Genomic DNA, 20,685 nt, shown 5'->3' on the forward strand with positions numbered 1-20,685 from the left:
TACATTTTTGCCCTATCTTGTCATCATGGTGAAGAGAAGCAATTGTGAAATGAGTGACATGGTTGTTAAGAATGCTGCACGGGCATAAATGTGAGGATGGTCATAAGTGTGAGGACCAGTCAAAAGTGCGAGGACCTGTCAGAAATGACTTTTTTCAGCCCTCTGAGTAGTCCCTATACACATAGCCATGGCCACCCGGTCACATGACCAGCTAGCCATGTCCACCCAGTCACATGACCTCCAAGCCACACCCACAAAATAAGCCATGCCCACAATGGTGTCCTTCTTTACCAATGTTAAAATCTGGTCACCTTATGTTAGGGAAATGTTTGGGGCAAAATTGTATGCATGTTGTTTGAGTTTTGAATGTTAATGGTGTGAAAATTAAATGGAAGACTCAAATGAAGGCGAATCTGCACATTTTATAAGTTGACACTTGTAGAAATATATCATCTCATAGAATCCTACTACTAGGACAGATAAATATGGGGGATTATAGATGAAGTATTCAAATAAAAATATGGTCAATTTTTTCTGGATTGAGAATTTATGCAAAATAATATCTACAAAATCTTTACAAGGGAGATGATATAAAAATAAATATTTTCTATTAATCACAAATTAATGGAATGCCTATGTGTTATTTCTGCTTTTATTATTCCATTTCTTTTCTACATTTTCAGAATTATTATTAGTGGATTTTTAAAAAAATGCATATTATGAAAAGAGCTATAAATATAGTTGTTTCTGCAAGCTCTCTTTCACTATGTTGCCAAAACATTTTATTAAAAAGCATTTAATCATTTAAGTTCATGCAATAATATATTTTGCCATTCGCTTGGAAATATAAACTCATTTGCTTCTGGTTTATTACTTTTACTTTGCAAAGAAAAACATTTACATTTCTTAATTTCTATCTTTTATTCTGTTTTGTCTTGTTCTAACAGGTAGATCTGGTAAATATTGGCAGTATAGATATTGTGGATGGAAATCATAAATTGACCCTTGGATTGGTCTGGAGTATAATTCTGCACTGGCAGGTATCAAATGATTGTTTCTGGAAGAGCTGTAGGACGTATGAGTAATAAACAAAGGACACTAATGCAGCTCTTTATTTATAATTTATAAATTGTTAAATTTATGTAATTGCTCATTTTATTTCCATGATGCTGGGTGACTTACAAAGCTAAAAATAAAAAGCCCCCCCTCAAAAAAAAAGTAACAAGCACACATTAAAACATTTAAAAACATAATCTGTGGGAGAGCACCATTCATTTTTCTAATAATATAACCACTTTGGTGTCTCTACATCAATAAATCCCCAGGCCAGATGGCAAAACCATGTCTTCAGGGTCTTCAGGAACCAGTCTAACCTCAGAATAATGATGTTCCAAAGAAAAGATGCTCTGACAGAAAAGGCTCTAATCATTCATCCTTTTAGATGACATTGTGGATATCCTTTCTGCCATAAATGATGGGATATGTAGATGTAAATGGGGAAAAATCCATCAAGTACCCCAGCCCAATGCTTTATAGGGGTTTATAGTTCATTACTAGCACCTTACATTGAACCCAGAAGCAAACTAATCAGAAATGTATCTCACAGAGCAGAGGTGTAATGTGGCTGATTCATGTAGCTGTCTGCACTGCATGTAGCTGTCTGCACAGCCTCATTTTGTATCAGTTGAAGCTTCTGGATACAATTCAAGGGCAAACCCTTGTAGAGCACATTACAGTAATCCATGCAGGTGTGCAAGGCATGAGTGACTAATGTAGAGCCTCCATACCCAGAAATGGTTTCCTGGTGCACAACCTGAAATTGCTCAAAAGCCTTCCTAGCCATAATACTACCTTCTGTTTTGTGAGAGCAATTGTGAGATCAAAAGGATCATCAAACTGAGAACTGGATCTGTCAGGAGCAGTGCCACCTCATTCAGAACTGGTGAATGAGGTGAAGATGGTGAATTCTCAGAAACTAGTGACCCTAAAGCTAATATGACTTTTCCCAGCAGTTTCATGGAGTTCTTAAACATAAGTGTAGAAAATACTGAACCTTGTAGTACCATGCAAAGTAGGGTTTGAGACCAGGACCTCTCACTCCAGATCAACACTGACTGGAGTGTTGAGTCCTGCAAAGGAAGGAACAGCACATTACAATATAGATATTGTGCATAGAAATAATAAACTGACCCTTGGATTAGTTGGAATATAATTTTCCACTGGAATATAATTTTTGAAAGAGCTGTAGGATATATGGTTAATAATCAAATGACAGTAAAATAACTATTGAACTATAGACTTGCAGCAGAATGTTGATGAAACAAGGAATTTGGACTCTATTCTGCTATATTAAGGAATATACAAACATGGAATATCTGTTTTCTTTTTACTTTTATTAATTCCACCTTGAGAATTACTGCAATGTAAGATGCAAAAATGCAGTTCACCAAAGAGCAAAGTTCAGACATTCTCTAGTGGAATAGGACGTTTAGGCATTAACCCTTGGCTGTGCCTTCTTCACCCCAGCCACCCGCCTCAGCCAATTTACAACTTTCCTCCTCCGCTGCCCTACCCCAGTCATTCTCCATGGCCAATGGGCTCCCGGCCCTCCACCCCTTGCCCTTTGTCCCTGCCCAGTCTCCCAGATACCGTTTGATTTGGACCTTTGGCTGCACAGGACGAATATCCCCCTGCCAATCAGCTGGTGGGCAGCAGTGATGGTGCTGGGTGGTGACCAAGGGGATTGGGGGGGGGCAGCATGCAATATGATCAGTAGCAGGCTGGGGGAGAGAGCAAGAGCTGTAGTGGTCCATAGCTGCTGGCATTGGGAGGGAAGGTGATGGTGTGTGGCTTCCCATTTTGACCACCACCACCCATTGCTTCTGCCCCTGGATTCCGACCCAAACAGGCAGTTCATCTTATTCCCAACCAGGAACCATTGCCCTTCCCCCTGCAATTCCAGGAGCCATGCTCTGTCACCTTCCCCCAATGTCAGCAACTGCGCACCACTGCAGCTCTTGCTGTTTCCCCCAGCCACCTACCAATTGTATTGCACACTGCCTCCCCACAGCCCCTTTGGTTACCCCTCCCAGTGCCATTACTGCCACCCACCATCTAATTGGCTGGGAGCTATTTGTCCTGTGCAGTCAAAGGCCTGGGTCAAACGATGTCTGGGTGAATGGACAGGGATGAAGGGTGGGGGTGAAGGGCCAGGGACCCATTGGCCATGGAGAATGGCCTGGGCAGGGCCAGTGCAGGAGGAAAGCTGGCTGTAAATTGGCTGAGGCATGTGGCTGGGGGTGAAGAGGGTGCAGCTAAGGGTGGTGCCTAAACATCCTAGACCTGTGATGGCGAACCTATGGCACACATGCCAGAGGTGGCACGTAGCACCCTCTCTGATGGCACATGAGCTGTCGCTTCAGTTCAGCTCTGCTGAGCATGCGTGAGCGCCTCCCATCAGCCAGCTAGTCTTTGGGTCTCTGCCGTGCATGTGGGGCACTTGCGGGGAGAGCACGCACATGTGCAGGGGGCGGAGATGTGCAGGGGGGGCATGCACAGGGATGAGGTACATGCACGGAGGCCGCACACGCATTTCATTTGGAGGGTTTGGGCGTGCAGCCACGCTTTGGGTACTCGGTCTGGAAAGGGTTAGCCATCACTGTCCTAGACCCTTCTCTACAGGTTATTATCAAATTGCCATTTTTATGTACCTCATAAATTATTAAACATATGGCAAATAATCAAATATATGGGAAGAAGTAATTTAATGAAAAAGCATTGTCATGATTCTGTCTATTTCACTTTTCTATTACCACTTGCATCAGGACTCTGACTCCCAATATATCAATCAGAGGAAAAGTGTATTATTCTTAAAAAACAAAGTTCTATATCACTGCTAAAACAAGCAAAAGTCCCATGAAAATAAAAACAAAATTATTTTACTTCTTAAAACTATACTTCATTCACATGATAAGTCTCAGTATTTTATTTTCTAACTAATGTGATAGTTTTAAGAGCCACAATATTAATAAGGCTGCTTCTCTAGAAACAAATCTTGATGTTTCCTTTCTATCCCTCTCTAACTCTCCATCATATGAATAGCCCCTAGATGTAAGGATATATGTAGGATTACTTTCATGTTACAGCATTATGTTTCTTGATATATGAAACCAAACTTTATGTTCCACAAATAAAAAAGCAATTTCCTCATGATCAGTTAGTAGATCTTGAATGTGGGAGGCAATATTGATCCATAGTTTATCCCCAGCAACACTTTCTAGACTAGAGCATTCAAAGCTCAAATTCTTGAATTCATTTTTGAAAGGCACATGTTTGTTATTGTTGAAGATAAAATTATTCCAAGTTTATATCTAGACCCATGTTTATAATTGCATTGATATTCTATTCATCAAACGTATTGAAATTAAAACATGTTTTATTTCTGCAACTTATAGTTTTACTGCACTAAATGTGTAGAAATAATTTATTTTATTTCAGTTTGCAAGATTCTCAGTAGAGAGCATTAGGCCCTATGAATAATTGGGCGGAGCCCCCCACCCCATGGCTAAAATGAAATTGAAAAAGATGGGTTTACAGAAGGGAAGTGGGTTGACTTCATAAACAAATATAGCTAATGTTGAAATTCTGTGTTGTAAACTAGGTAAAAAATGTTATGAAAAGCATCATGGCTGGACTGCAACAAACAAACAGTGAAAAGATCTTGTTAAGCTGGGTTCGTCAATCAACTCAGAACTATCCACAGGTCAATATTTTTAATTTCACCAATAGCTGGTCTGATGGTTTGGCTGTCAATGCACTCATACACAGTCACAGGTAGGAAAACTATTATAAATTCACCAGTAAATAAGCAATTTTCCTTATGGCTGTCTATCTTTGCTTCATTTTGTCTCTTTTCATGGTGTGTATGTGGTGTGTATACACTGTTAAACTACAAAGCATCCGGCATAAATGCCCTGTTCATAACAGAAACTAGGAAAAGCTTGATTTTTTAACAGCCGTTGCTGTACTAGTGAATTGATTCATTTTTCTGGAAACTGAATTCTAATAATTTCATACAAAATACACAGTCCCTGTTGGAGTTTACTTGTGTGGATTATAGTTAGTGAAGAATTAGCTTCAATCTGTAAGAAGAATGTATAGGACAATTGAACAGTCTATGTGCAACTGATTCGATTTTAGGATCCATATATATGCATAAAACCTTTCAATGGAGAATATTAGTATGTTTCTCCATGAACACCTTCAACAGCAGGACATATTGACACAATAGATTTAAGTGTTCTAATGTGGAAAGCTACACAAATTTGATAAAGTATTAGGATATATACATCCATTCATGCAGTGTAATGCAGTTGCAAGATTAATAGCAATATCAATAGCCAATCAAAATCTGCTTAACTTTACTCCAGGCATTTGGAGACAACATTTTATTTTTTTATTCTGAAATGTGTCTGTCAGTAGACACTGAATCAAGGCCACACCCTATGTATTTGTTTGAGATAGATATTACTTTAGCCACCAGAGTTTCAAACAGACCTTCACAGAGATACCCCTGAGGTCAAACTGGTGTGTATATACAATTGGGCAAGTTCTGAGGATAGATCTCAGATATATAGATTGAATTGTTTCTAGCATAGACATATTGTTGCATGTAGAGCTATCTATTCCATGCAACACAAAACTTAGGGCTTTAAGTAAAATGAATGGCGAAGGCATGCATGCATATGTATGCTTTTTATGGCATACATATCAGCATTAGACACTTTTGAAATTAAAATTCCTAACACAACTTAATATCTGATTACTGAAATGTTTACTGTAGTAGGTAAAGAACTAAAAGTAAATGCATATATACTTTTAATTTGAATTTCATTAATGTTCCATATATAAACATTTTCAATAAAAATGCAAAATAAAAATATTAAACTTTAAGCATTTTCATCCACTTGTGCTATGATTCTGTGATATCTCTCCAATGAAGCTTTGGCTCTTCCCCCTTCCCTTGACAATCATATCTTATTAAGCTAGAAAAAGATGCTTGTTTTTTTGCTCAGAAATATTAGATGAAGTCTAAGTTAAGAAATTTTATTTTAAACATTTTATTAGATTATAGAATAAAATAAAAAAATACAGAAGCAAATAGGAGGACACAGTGGGGAGGAGAAGGGAAAAGAAAAGTTGGGGGGGAGGGAGAAAAGAAAAAAAGTGTTGATTTCTGACTCTCTCTGTTGCAGTAGAATAAAGCATTAACATTGAACCTCAACTTTTTACTTTTCCATAATAATATAAACTAGCCATTTCTTTAACAACAAATCAATCTAATCAGTAAAACCCCAAATCAAACTTTCAGTTTTTTTCCACCACAAGCACGAAGTCCAGAAGCGGTCTCCATGTAGCAACAAAAATATTCACATTCTTTTCTTTGATCAAACAGTCAATTTAGCCATCTCTGCCAACTCCATCAGCTTCTGTAGCCATTTGTCCATGGTAGGAATTGAAATGTCCTTCCATTTTTGTGCATACAGTAGTTGTGATGACCCGGGGCATGGCACAAAGGCAACACAGACAGGAAATAAGTACAAGTCCCTTTATTAGCTCCAAACTTTGCCCCCAATGTCCCTTTACTCTTCGGTCTGGAGAAAAACCCTTTCACAAACCTGTAAGCAGACAAAACTTCCAACCATAATTCCAACAGGGCAAGATAAGGTAATTAATCCGGCAGGGCAAGCAAGATAAGGAATTCCAGAATTGAAGCAGCATGGCCGTAAATTAAACGAGTTGGGAGGATGCCAGGAACTTAGATAAAGCAGTCAACATGAACATGAACTCAGTGTTTGTTCCTGACAACCACCCCTCCCATTTGCCTCTCCTTTTAAACTCCAGCTCCAGGTGTATCTTGTGAAGGGGATCAGGACTCTTTCCTCTCTAATAAGCTCTCTTCTCTGTTCTTCCCTGCATGGCCTAGGATGAGGAGTGGGTGGGCTTTGGTCTTCATCAGAACCCCCTCTCCCTTGTTCTACCTCTCCCCTGCTCTGCCCAGCCTGACTTTACCCTTCCCCAGTTTCCTCCACAGCCAATGGAGCCACTCTCTCGCTCTCTGTCAGTTGTTCCTCTTCCATCTCAGAGTCAGACTCTGACAGGGGCATGACACTATCCCCCCCACAGGGCTCCCTCCCCCGGGACCATGCGGATGGGGATGCTGTGGAAACCGGGCGTGGAAGTCGCGGACCAGTCAAGGGACATGGACATCTGTGGCATCGACCCAGGTAAAGTCCTCCAGTCCATAACGTTTTCATGCCACCAGATACTGGAACCGGTCCCGCAATTGGCATGAATCTCAGATACTGTCCACTTCATATTCCACCTCTCTCAAAGGGGCTACTGGTCCCAGCGGTGGTGGCACTGGCCCATGCAGACTGTCTGCCGATACTGGGACTAACAAGGACTGATGAAAGACCAGGTGAATCCGCATGGTCCATGGCAGGGATAGGCGAAACACCACAGGATTGATCACCGCCTCGACCAGAAATAGTCCCAGGTAGCGGTGATTGAGTTTTTTTTATGACCGCGTCATCAGCAGATACCGTGTGGAGAGCCAAACTCAATTGCCTACAGCTAATGGTGGGACATCATGACAATGCCAGTCTGCAAAGCATTTGTAGTCCTCCTTGGCATTCTCCAGCTGGTGGTGGGCCATTTGATGCATGGCTTTTAGCTCTGGCAGAAATGTGTCCATGGCTGGAACTGGGGAGTCAAATGGAGCCAATGGAAAGAGCCGTGGATGGAAGCTGTAACTGGCAAAGAACAGGGACACGTGGGTGGATGCATGCTGAGCATTGTTGTAGGCGAACTCCGTCACAGCCAGCACCTCCACCCAATTGTCCTGTTGGGTGTTGCTGAAACAGCAGAGGTACTGTTCCAATGAACAGCATTCATTCCCTCTGTACCCCCATCAGTTTCAGGGTAATGGGCGGACAACAGACCATGCCTGTATTTGTAGTTCCATGAGTAAGGTCTGCCAAAAGCATGCTGTAAATTGCACCCACTGGTCTGACACTACTCAGTCCGGTAATCCATGCAACCGAAACACATGGGCAATGAATAACTCTTGATGACGAACCACCACAAACGGATCCTGCTGCTGTGCCTCTCTAATCCTACCCCAGAGGTCCATGGGCTCCTCAGTGGCTGCCAGCTGCTCCAATGGGATCACCGTCCAAGGCAGGATTTTGTCCTCTCTCTGGGTATACTCAGGCTTCCAGGACAGCACATCAGCATGCTGATTATGCCCACTTGGAACATAGTTTACCTGAAAGTCAAAGCGGGCAAAAAATGACCATTGCACCTGGCACTGGTTCAATGTCCGGGCTGTACATAAATGTTCCAGGTTGCGATGGTCTGTCCGAACCTCAACTTGGTGACGGGCCCCATCCAGATGGTACCGCCATGTCCCAAAGGTGACTTTAACCGCCAATAGCTTCTTGTCCCATATTGTGTAATTGCGCTCAGGAACCAACAGCTTCCGGGAATAGTACGCACATGGGAACAAGATGCCTGGGAGGGCATAGGCCTGTAGAAGCACTGCCCCAATGGCCACATCTGAGGCATCCATTTCTACCACGAATGGCTGGAATGGATCAGGGTGTTTGAGGATGGACTCGAAGGCGAAGGTGGCTTTTAGGGCATCAAAGGCTTCCTGCTCCTCAGCACCCCAATGGAACTTCTCCCCTTTCTTGAGCAGCATAGAAAGGGGAGCAGTCAAGGCAGCAAAGTGGGGAGTAAACGTGCGATAATAGTTCGCAAATCTCAACAGTCGCTGCACATGTTTGACCCGCTGTGGAGGACCCCACACCTGCAATGATTCAATTTTTTCCAGGTCCATTTCCATACTGGCAGGTGAAATATGATGACCCAGGAAGTTGATCATGGTTTGTGCAAACTGGCACTTCCCATGCTTAGCAAACAGGTGGTTGTCCCAAAAGCATTGCAACACCAGCCGCACCTGTTGCTAGTGTTCCTGCAGGGATGCCAAGTAGATCAAAATGTCATTTAGGTAAACGACCACAAACTGATCTAACAAGTCACAGAAGACGTCGTGCATAAAATGCATGAACACGGCAGGTGCATTGGTCAAGCTGAAAGGCATCACAGTATATTCAAAATGCCTTACCACATCCGGAAGGCCATCTTCCACTCATTGCCGGCATGAACTCGGACCAGGTTGTAGGTCCCCGCAGGTCCAGCTTCGTGAATATCTTAGCTTGACGAAGCCTCTCAATCAGTTCAGGGATGAGGGGAAGCAGGTACGAGTTCCATACTGTGATCACATTCAACTTGTGGTAGTCACAGCACAGGCACAGCTCCCCCAACTTCTTGATGAAGAGCACCGGCGCAGCCAATGGGGAGGTAGAAGGCCGGATAAACCTTTTCCAGAGATTCTTCTCGATAAAATTCCACAACGGAGCCAGCTCCGGTTCCAACAGTGAGTATATCTGGCCCACCGGCAATTTGGCAATTTGGCATCGGGCACCAAGTTGATCGGTCAGTCATATGACTGATGCGGGGGCAACTGATATGCCTCCTTTTCCCTGAACACATCAGCATAGTCCACCAATTCTGTAGGTAGATCCAGGTCCAGGGGCATAGCCACACCCCCTGCAAAGGTGTACAGGCAATGGGTGGCACACTTCTTGCTGGGGAACTATGCTCCAGATGACCAGACAATCTGCCCGTAACCACTCTAACCCCAGCACCACCAGAAAGTGATGTACTGTGGCAATGTAGAACATGGCTTCCTCCACATGCTGCCCAATGCACATGTGAAGGGGTTTGTTCTGGGGTGGGTTCTACTTACCTTTACTACTGGTTTGCAATGGGATCTCATGTGTGCGTGTGCTTTGCATGCGCACGTGCCTTGCTTCTGCACATGCACAGATCACTTCTGATGACATCAGGGTCAGTGGGCAGAGCCTCCCACCAGTTTTACTACCGGTTCTATAGAACCGGTCCAAACCGGGGGCAACCCACCACTGGTTTGGTCACAGCAACCACAGGTCCCGAATGAAGGGGCCGACCATCAATCATCTCTACCAATATTGGCAGTGACACCTGCTGCTGAGGGATGGAGCACTGCACAGCAAAGTTTATGTCCATGAAATTGGTCGAGGCCCCTGAGTCCACCAGGTCCTGAATCTCCACTGCTCCCTGACCTGGCACAAAGACACTGGCTACTAGCATGAGGTGCTGTACAAAAGTTGTCTGTGATGGAGATGGTAGGCTGTTTCCCCTCAAGCCCAACCTAAGGAACTCCCTAGGCTGGGCCCTGCCAGTTTCCCGCTGCTGCTCCCACTGTGGCTTTGGATGCCTTAGCAGGACACTTGGCCGCCATATGGCCTTGGCTGCCACAATACAAGCAAAGGCCTTTGCGGCAGTGGCGATCCTTCTTGGCTTGGGTCAGGCAAGGCCGTACAGCCCCCAATTGCATTGGCTCATCAGGTGGCAGTACCGATGGCAGCACTGCCTTAACAGGTACAGGTGTGGCTTCCATCCGTCATTGCGCCCATCGTTGCTGGAGCCTTGCATCGATGCAGAGGCACAAGTACATGAGCTCCTGCAGGGTGCAAGGGCATTCAGTACATGCCAGCTCATCCAGGAGCTCCAACGAAAGACCTTCCTGGAGCTGGTCCATAAGCACTGCTTCATTCCATTGTAGGTCCTGGGCGACCACCCGGAAGTCAGCAATATAGTCAGTGAGTGAGCCTCATCCTGCCTCAAGTCTCTCAATTGGGGTCGAGGGCGTGGCTGGCATTGGGCGATACGGTGTGGATTCTGGAGCTCCAGAAGAGCACCGATATCCCAGCCGATTTTGGGGATCCCTAGGGATCATAGCTGTCTTGTAGGGACAGTGAAGAAAGAAGATGCAGGCTGGCACGGATAGGGAAAGAGCAAGTTTCCTGAAGTGCTGGCATTAGTCTTCGACTCATCAGTGAAGGAAGGCAGCCATGGAGCTGTCAAAAGCCGGAGTGGCCACGTTCAGAAAGAGGAAGTGCAGGAGTGGTGATTGAACAGAGTATTGTTACCGGATAAGTGACTGGCCAACTCACAGGTAAGAAGAAAACATTTTAAAAGCTTGAAAGAAATCCCAACGAGCAATTAAAGGCTAAATTGCACTTGGGAATTTAAGCAGAGGGGGGAAAAAAGAGGAACTTAAAGTTAAAACGAAAGCCCTAAAAGGAATCTTCCGCCTGGATTTAAAATTGGATTTTGAAAGAAATAAAAATAAGACAAGGGAAAAGGAGACAGAGAAATATTTTTGAAACAATAAAAAGATTTAACTCGGAAGAGAGGAAACGGGCGTTATAAAATGGATACTTTGTTGCCGAAAGAGTTGTGAATTGAAAAGAGACATCTGCTGGAGGAGAGATCATGGGAAAGAGCCGTAGGAGTATACAGCTGAAAAGATTAAGAGAAGCAGAGAGGATGAGGACTGAGATTGTGATGGCTCAAGTGAGCATTTGAACTGGACACTATCTGGAAAGAAAAAGGAGATATCGCATGGACTTTGAAACTAGAAGTATAAGTAAATGAAAATAATAAATTGGAAAATTCTAGCCTTCTAAAGTGACAATATGGAGAATTGGGAGGATGAATGTGAGATATTAAGGGAGATGTTTGAAAAAAATAAAAGAAGCATTTAAGGGAAATAAGGAAGCAGAAGATTGGTTAGAATGCAAGAAAAAAGAAAGAGAAAAGATGAATGAGAAACAAGAGAAACAAGGAGAAAATATTGAAAAGGAAATATATGAAAATAAAGATAAAGATGATTACACTGGGATTAACAGTGATAGAATAAAAATGGATAAGAGAGAATACATCTCAAAACTGAAAAGAAGAGAAATAAATGGGGAAATATTGAGAGGGAAAATTAACAGAGGGAAAATTAAAGAAAAGAGGCAGAAAGGGAGATATAAGAAAAGGAAGAGGAAGAAGGTAAGGGAATGGGAGAAAGAGGGAGGAAAGCATCAAGAAATGGGATTGTGGAGAGTTTAAAAGAAAATGGTTAAGAGTCAGTGAAAATATTAATATGTTAATAAAGAGAAGGATGTTAGTTGTAGAAATTATATGTGAAAATACTGTTTAATGTAAAATAGATCAGTAGATGAAATGTTAAAATAATGAACTGTTTTTGATGTTGGAGGGAGCAGTAAGTGGAGAGAAATAGAAGCAACAAAAGAATTAATTGAAATTAAGATGGGAATTGAAATTGAAATGTAAAATTGAATGAAAATGAAATGTTAGTAAATGATGTAAATGACAGACTTGTAAGAAGTAAAATGGAAGAAATACATTGTTAAAGGGAAAAAAGCAAGGGTTGGAAGATTATTTCAAGGAAAAAATGCAATAAATTGAAATATTTGTTAATAATTAAAAAGTGGAGGGGAATTTCAAGTAATTTTTTTTTTTAAAAAGTTTTTTTTAAAAAAAAAAAAAACATAAACATAAAACATATCTTTTCCAAAATGAAGCATTGATCTGGTCACAGATTGATACAAATCACTAACAAATCTTAATTTTCAATTAGCACAATTTAATATTTTATTCAATTATTTCCCTCAATTCTATCTATTTAACTATGCCATTATCCACAAAAACCCATTACTTAAATCTTAAATCCTAACCAAATATCATTCCATTTTTCTCTTTCTTTTGCTTAGATGGATACATTTTCAAAATATGAATCATTACAGTTGTTATAAGCATTCAAGAAATATTTAATTCCAACATAAACATTTTCTTTTTACTATTAAACTCTACATTATCATCTTTATTTCTGTTATTAAACCCAGTTTATTCATTTCATTTTTACTGTTAATCTCAACATACTGCTCCTTATTTTGGCTATCCTACCTCATTTTTCTTTGTTGTTAAACCAATCATTTTTATTTCTTGGCTGTTAAACACAGCATAACCATTTTTGTTTTTGGCTGTTTGTTTTTTGGCTGTTACACGGCATATCCATTTTTGTTTTTGGCTTTTAAACACAGCATATCCATTTTTGTTTTTGGCTGTTAAACACAGCATAATCATAGTTAGTTAATCCCTACATAATCCTTTCATTGTTGTTTCCATCCATCTATACATTGCTTATTTCCAGTTAATCATATTTATCCTTATCCTTTATCATAACACTTTAACATTGAGACATGGTTCTTACTTAAAACGTATCTTTGAATATATTTATAAATCTCTTTTAACTTGCTTAATTTCTCTTGTATTTCTATAAAAACCTCCTTTTTATTATTACTATCCACCTATACATTATTTTATTTTTAATCACATTGTTTTAAGCTTCTTTTTTCTTTTCTAGTCGTATATATCTTATTTCTTCATTTCCTCACCTGCTAACGTATATTTCCTTCCATTTTCAAAGTCATCAAATTTGACCTCCATATGTCATATTAAATCTTTTTCTTATTTTTGTTTTGGATAAAATTCATCAAGTTCCCTTCTCTTGATCCTCTGCTAAATCCGTCTTTTATTCCTGCGCCAGTTGTTATTGTTGTTTCAATTATAGGAGTTCTGTTATAATTTCCTTTTCTTTTCACCAAAGTCAAGCTGCCTGCAGACAAGAAGAAAAACCTCCTCCACAAATCCCATGACTGGTTATCTGTAAAGTTCAAAATTTTCCATGACAAAGACAAGTTACAATGTTCCTTTTTAAACCAGAAGGTGTCCCTCTACAATCCACATTTTCCATTAGTCATGCAAGTATCCATTTTATTACAATTGTGTAACAGTCCAACTTGTTTACTCTTCTTTTTTTTGTTTTAAAGATATAAAGTCTTCTTTTTTAAAATCCAATTCAAATTTTAAAGTATCCAGTCTTTTCACCATATCTCGATATTTAATTTCATTAGTTCTTTTCAAGAGTTAGTTGTTTATCAGGTCTTTGTCTCTTTAAAGTTGCATTTTAAACTTTCCAAAGCCCCTTTGTTATTCAGCCGCTGTTTTATGGCTTGGGTCTTATAGATAGCAATATTGCTCTAGGCATTGTTACAAGCCTGGGTTGGTTGTCACTCACCCAGCTTCAAAGAGCTCCATTACAATCCACTTTCCTCCAGCACATCTCTTAGCCTAGTTGTCACAGCTTCGTGACAGCCGCCATGGCTGTCGCCCCCCGCCGCCAACTCATAGAGGATTCCCTCTGACCTCCGAGGAACTTGCCTGTTCCTCTTGGTCTCCTGAGGTGTCCACTCCTTTTTCCCCATCCCTGCAGGATGTTTCTGGTCCAAAGACCCATCAGTGGCGGTTCGGCAGTCGGCACTCATCAGAGCCCGCTATTTCCCTGACTGTCTCACCGCGGCGCTCATCAGAGCCCGCTATTTCCCTGACTGTCTCACCGTGACGCCAAACCGAAGTCCGGAATTTTGAGTAATATTTTTAATAAATGAGAAAGATTGGGGTTGCCTGGACACCATAGTGGAAAATATTAAATTGAAAATGAATACAGCAATAGAGAGAGATGAAAGAGGAGTAGAGAGTAGAGAGATGGAAGAGAAGGGGAGAAGAGAGAGGGATGGAAGAGAGGGAAGGAAGGAAGAGGGGGGAAATCAGAATAGGAGAGAGGGCTAGACAGGGAGGAAGAAAGGAAGAGGAGAAAGAAAGAGGAAGTAGAGAGGAGCAGGAGAGGAGGGAAAAAGAAAGTAAGAAGGAAAGAAGAGAAGGAGATGGCAGGATTGAGAAGAAAGATTGCTGTACAACAAAAAAGATGAAATGGAAGAAAGGCAACCCCGAACATATATAAATATACTAAGATAAAGAATGAATGGTTAAAAAATAAAAGAGAATAAATATGAATAAGCAGGAAAATTAGAACTTGAGGGTGAATGAAAATGTTGTTTATATAAGTAAGCAAAGAAATATTGAGATATGATTTAAAAAAGAGGAAAAAAAATTGTGGCAAAAAATTGTAATTGAGTAAAATGTATTTGAATTTGATAAATTGTATTAGATAAGATATGGCCAATACTGTGTTCAAAAAAGATGTGGGTGAATGTGGGGGGGGGGGACCAATAAAACTTGATTTTTTTAAAAAAAGAGTCTCTCAATCATCTGTTTGCTGTTTGGGTATGAACAGGGTCCTCAAACATGGCCCTTAGCTGATGGCAAAACTCGGCATAATCATCCAATAATGGGTTGGGCTGGGTCAACAGGAGCATGGCCCAACACACCACAGACCCCGACAAAAGGCTTATCAAAAACCCCACCTTATCCTGGCCAGTCGGGAAGTCCTCCAGCTGAAGGCTCATATAAAGCTGGCACTGCCCAAAAAATGCTGGAAATTGGACCAGTGAGCCATCAAATTTATTCGGCACCACTACCAGGCATTTGCGGCATGTCCGGATTGCTTGCATCTGTGCAATCTCTGTGGTCAGCCTGCTGGGCTAACTGAGCATTGTCTGCTCTGAGCTGATCCATGTTCACTCCACTTAGGACAGAGGAGCAAGTTGGAGGAGTCAGGAACAAAATGTGATGACCCGGGGCATGGCACAAAGGCAACACAGCCAGGAAATAAGTACAAAGTTTGGACAAAGCTCCAAATTTTGTCCCCAAACATCCCTTTACTCTCCGGTCTAGAGAAAAACCCTTCTACAAACCTGTAAGCAGACAAAACATCCAACCATAATTCCAACAGGGCAAAATAAGGTAATTAATCCGGCAGGGAAGCAAGATAAGGAATTCCAGAATTGAAGTAGCACAGCCATAAATTGGGAGGATGCCAGGAACTCAGATAAGGCAGTCAACACGAACATGAACTCAGTGTTTGTTCCTGACAACCACCCCTCCCATTTGCCTCTCCTTTTAAACTCCAGCTCCAGGTGTATCTTGTGAAGGGGATCGGGGCCCTTTCCTCCCTCATAAGCCACGCAACCCATGTTGCTCTCTTCTCTGTTCTTCCCTGCGTGGCCTAGGATGAGGAGCGGGTGGATTTTGGTCTTCATCAGAACCCCCTCTCCCTTGTACTACCTCTCCCCTGCTCTGCCCAGCCTGACTTTACCCTTCCCCAGTTTTCTCCACAGCCAATGAAGCCACTGTCTCGCTCTGTCAGCTGTTCCTTTTCCATCTCAGAGTCAGACTCCAACAGGGGCATGACAGTAATCAACATATATAAGATCAAAGTTCCATTTTCCTCCCAAATCTTTTTCCGTTTACCCCAAAAGAAAAGTTTCTGGTTTCATCTTTATCTCCATTTTAAGAATTTTCTGTATTAAAATATGAATTTTACTCCAAAATTTCTTTGCTTTATCACATGTCCACCATAAATGATAAAAGATCCCTTCTTTGCTTTTACGTTTCCAACATTCATTTGAAATATCTTTATACATTCTAGATAACTTATCCAGTCTTAAATACTAGTGATACATCATCTTATAAAAAATTTCTTTTAAATTTTTTTTAATTATTTTTTTTTTTAAATTTATATACCGCCCTTCTCCCTGAGGACTCAGGGCGGTGTACAGCCAGAATTAAAAAACATGGAATACAAATATTAAAAAAACAATTAAAATATATATAAATTTGGCCCAAGATTAAAAATACAAATCAATTAAAACATTTAAAATTTCTTCTTAAGCCAGCCCGGCTTGCTGGAAAAAGTGAGTTTTAAGGGCACTAAATTATAGTTTAGTGTGAATTTTAAACCTTTCATCCACATATTTTCCCATTTTCCAAGCATCACAAGTATATCCAAAGGTCCTTTCCAAATTCAGTTTCAGTAACATTTTATAAATCTTAGCAATAATATGTTCATCACTACCACAGAGAAAGATTTCTAATTCATTTTTAACGAAATCAAACCCAATACTCTTTTTATCTAGTTTAAACCTTTCTTTCAGTTGTTGATATGTAAACCAGTGGCAAATGTAGCCTTCTAATTCCAGCTCTTACCTCAACTTTAGGATAGGGTCACTGGAGTTGAAAGATATTATTTTACCATAAGTCCATCAGTCTGGCTTCACCACCATTTCTTTTCTTAAAAAAGCTTCCTGGGGAGACACTCAACTTCATAGCGAACCTTGTTTTATATTTATTCCAAACTCTTAATATGGCATGTCTAGCAAAGTGATTATTGAAATCAACATTAACTTTAACGTACCGTAGATAATTGTGCCATTCAAACCTTAATTCATGGCCCTTTAAATCAAGTAGCCTCTTATTCTGGAGGTTCACCCACTCTTTTAACCAGGCCAGACAGCATGCATCAAAATACAGTTTCAAACCCCTTTTTCCTTAGCATTTTGCAATAACTTGTATCTAATTCTTGGTTTTTTTCCCCTTGCCATATAAACTTGGAAATGTCCCTCTGCCATTGTTTAAATGGATTTTCAGCTGCAAGTAGTGGTAATGTCTGGAACAAAAAGAGCATATTTGGTAAAACTTTCATCTTAATTACAAAGATTCTACCCAATAATGATAAATGCAATTTGTTCCATCTTTGTAAGTCCTTTTTAATATCCTTCCAAAGAGAAACATAATTATTTTAAAACAATTTTATATTTGTGTTTGTCAGCATAACCCCCAAGTATTTCACCTTTGTCTCAACCTTAAAACCCAACTTGTTTGTCAAGATATCACTGCCCTGAGATGACATATTCTTAATCAATATTGTTGTTTTCTGCTTGTTTATTTTAAAACCCGCTAAAGCCCCAAACTCATTTAATTTCCTCATCAAATGTTCTATGCTATTTTTTGAGTCTTGCAAAAATATAACCCTCAATTTTATAACTTCTTTCTTGATGGTTATACCCATTATTTTCTCTAGACACTATTGTCTAATATCTCTATTCAAAACTTCCAAGATAAACAGCAGAGGAGACAAGTAGAATCTTTATCTCGTACCCTTTTGAATTTTACATGAGTTAGTCAAGTCACCATTAATGTCAATTTTTGCTTTCTGTGACATGTAAACCACTTTGACTCCTTGAATAAGGTTCTCTTCAAAGGCGATTTCTTCCATCATTTTAAACATAAAAGTCCAATTTAAATTGTCAAGACCTTCTCTGCATCTAAAAATATTAAGGCTGCCTGTTTCTCATTATTATATTATAAATATTCAATAATGTTCAAAACAGTCCTCACATTGTCTTTTAGCTGTCTTTTTGGCAGGAAACCAGATTGGTCTTCATGTATATATGCTTGTAAAATCTTCTTTAGTCTTTCTGCCAAAATTGCAGCAAAGAGTTTATAGTTCATGTTTAATAATGGAATTGATCTGTAATTTTTTGTCTTTGTAACATCTTGACCCTCCTTCGATAACAACACAATATTGGCTTCCTTCCACATTTGAGTTATCTCCCCCCTTACCCCGGTAATATAACATTCATTTTATCCTTTAGTGGTTGAAGAAGTTCATCCTCAAAGTGCTTATAGTATTGGCTTTTAAGGCCATCTGGGCCTGGAGCTTTACATGATTTCATTTTTTAATGGCTTCTGATATCTCAAAGACAGTTATTGGATCATTCATAAGTTGTCTCTGAGTTTGTGATAATTTAGGCAGCTGTTGTCTTAAAAGATGTTTATCTATTTTTCACATATCTAACTTCAGTCTTTTATACAGATTGGAATAGAAGTTATGAAAGGACTTTTGACAAGTTTATTATCAGTTATTACATTGCTGCCTTCACAGATTTTCTCAGTCATTGTTTTTTCCCTTTCCTTTCTTAGTTTATATGCCAACCATCTCCCTGGTTTATTTGCAAACTTAAAGTGTCTTTGTTTTCTGTACTTCAATTTTGTCTCTGTTTCTTGTACTGTTAACATGGACAGTTGTTGCCATAACAATTTAATTTGATGTAGTTTTTGGATCCATAAGTGTCCTTTGCAATTCAATTTCTTTCAGTCTGATTTTATCCAGTATCTTTTGCATCTTTTCCTGGGATTTTTTCTTCTCTAAGTGATTGTACTCTACCCCTCATAACAGTTTTACTAGAATCCCACACAATTGTTAAGCTTGTCCCGTTACCTAAATTATTATCAAATACTCATGTAGTTTCTTTTTACAGTCTTTTATGATCATTTGCTTTTGCAGAATAGATTCATTTAATCTCCATCTGAAACTCAGACCTTTCTTCTAAGAAGCAAAAGCACTGGATTATGATCAGAAAAAGATTTAGATAAAATATCTATTTGTAGAATTTTATCTACAAGATTTTTAGAAGACAATAGAACAGAACAGAACAGAACAGAATTCTTTATTGGCCAAGTGTGATTGGACACACAAGAAATTTGTCTTGGTGCATATGCTCTCAGTGTACATAAAAGAAAAGATACATTCGTCAAGACTCATAAGGTACAACTGTAAGGATCGCCTCTCCTTCCAACTTAAGAAAGTACGAACTCTTAAAACGTGGTTGTTCAAAAGGATTCTTTTATTAAGCAGAAGTGAAAGCCATCAGCTAAAGCACGATCTGAATACCCTTAGGCAAGACAAGTAGGATTAAAGCCGTAGAGACTCCTCCCTTTTATTCAGAATGCAGATTTTAGCCAATACACAAGTGTGAAGATGTTTTCTTTCCTAGTTTCCCTGAGAACCTAAACAACCATTTATTTATTTATTTATTTATTTAGTCACATTTCTATGCCGCCCCACTCCCAAGGGACTCTGGGCAGCTTACAACAGAGAATAAAACAATGCAACAATATCCTATACAAAAGTTAAAAGAAGACATTAAAACATTAAAACGTTAAAACATTAAAACACATACACTCCGGACTTCCGGTTGGTGACCCGCGGCGATATGGCGTTGAGAGAGTGACCGCTGCTCCTCAACACCATCAGTCACCGTGTTTTGGGGACCCCTGAGGGGCGTGGAGCCCGGAGAGCCCCACGGACGAGAGAGCGAGCCGGGCGAGCGTGAAAGCGGGCGCAAAACGCTGATCGCAAGACCGGGCGGCTCTGTCAAATCCAGCACGCGTGAGTCGGCCAAATTAATGGCCGACGCGAAACCGCGGTAACCAGCAACCAGATGGAAGCAAGAGAGATCGGATGCTGCAGTGAGGATTGACACACACCTTCCCTGCATCAAGGAGAGAAGACATCAAGAAAGGGGCCGGTGAAGTCGGGCAGGAGCGTCTCACAAACGAGAGAGGCGGCGATTGAAAGTTTCCTGAGTATCCTGGCAGAGAGAGAGCCCGACAAGCCGGCATCGAAATAAGAAAGGAAATCTGTATTGACAGTGTGCGTGCCAAGAGAGGATCGGTGAGAAAATCTAAGACCAGCATTTATTTCCTCTTTCCTTTTTTATTGTGAATACAAGCAGACCCAGCGGAGGTTGAAATTGGGTGGATCGAGTCTAGCTTTCTTTTTTGCAATGAACAGGAAGCTCAGCCATTAGTGTGACAGGACGGAGGAACAATCTGCCTAGCGGTGGACAGTTTGGCAGCAAGAAATACCATAGAGTGCTGAACTTGGAGGAACGTCCTGAGCTTACAGAAGACCAGAGACTGAGCAAAAAAGAATTGAGTATATCCCAAGAAGGAGAAAAAATTATATATATATATATTTAAAAAAATTAATTAATAATAGCACTTGAACTTCCAGATATTCTGTCTTCAGTATCCTGACTGTTAAAATTGAACATATCTTGACAAATTGATTTCTTCTTG

At 40.3% G+C, this 20,685-nt stretch overlaps 1 protein-coding gene across 3 annotated transcripts in view; it reads left to right on the plus strand.

The window, feature by feature from the left end:
• DMD (dystrophin) overlaps positions 1-20,685 on the plus strand; it is a 2,041,544-nt gene that overhangs the window by 456,308 nt on the left and 1,564,551 nt on the right. For all 3 annotated transcript variants that reach the window (XM_087871305.1, XM_087871306.1, XM_087871307.1), the window contains exons 5-6: positions 948-1,040; positions 4,661-4,833. In XM_087871305.1, coding sequence (XP_087727431.1) covers positions 948-1,040; positions 4,661-4,833 — 266 coding nt within the window. The remainder of the gene's footprint in view (positions 1-947; positions 1,041-4,660; positions 4,834-20,685) is intronic.

Source organism: Pantherophis guttatus, chromosome 5 (assembly GCF_059756535.1).
Source record: "Pantherophis guttatus breed Tessera chromosome 5, ASM5975653v1, whole genome shotgun sequence".
NCBI lineage: Eukaryota > Metazoa > Chordata > Lepidosauria > Squamata > Colubridae > Pantherophis > Pantherophis guttatus.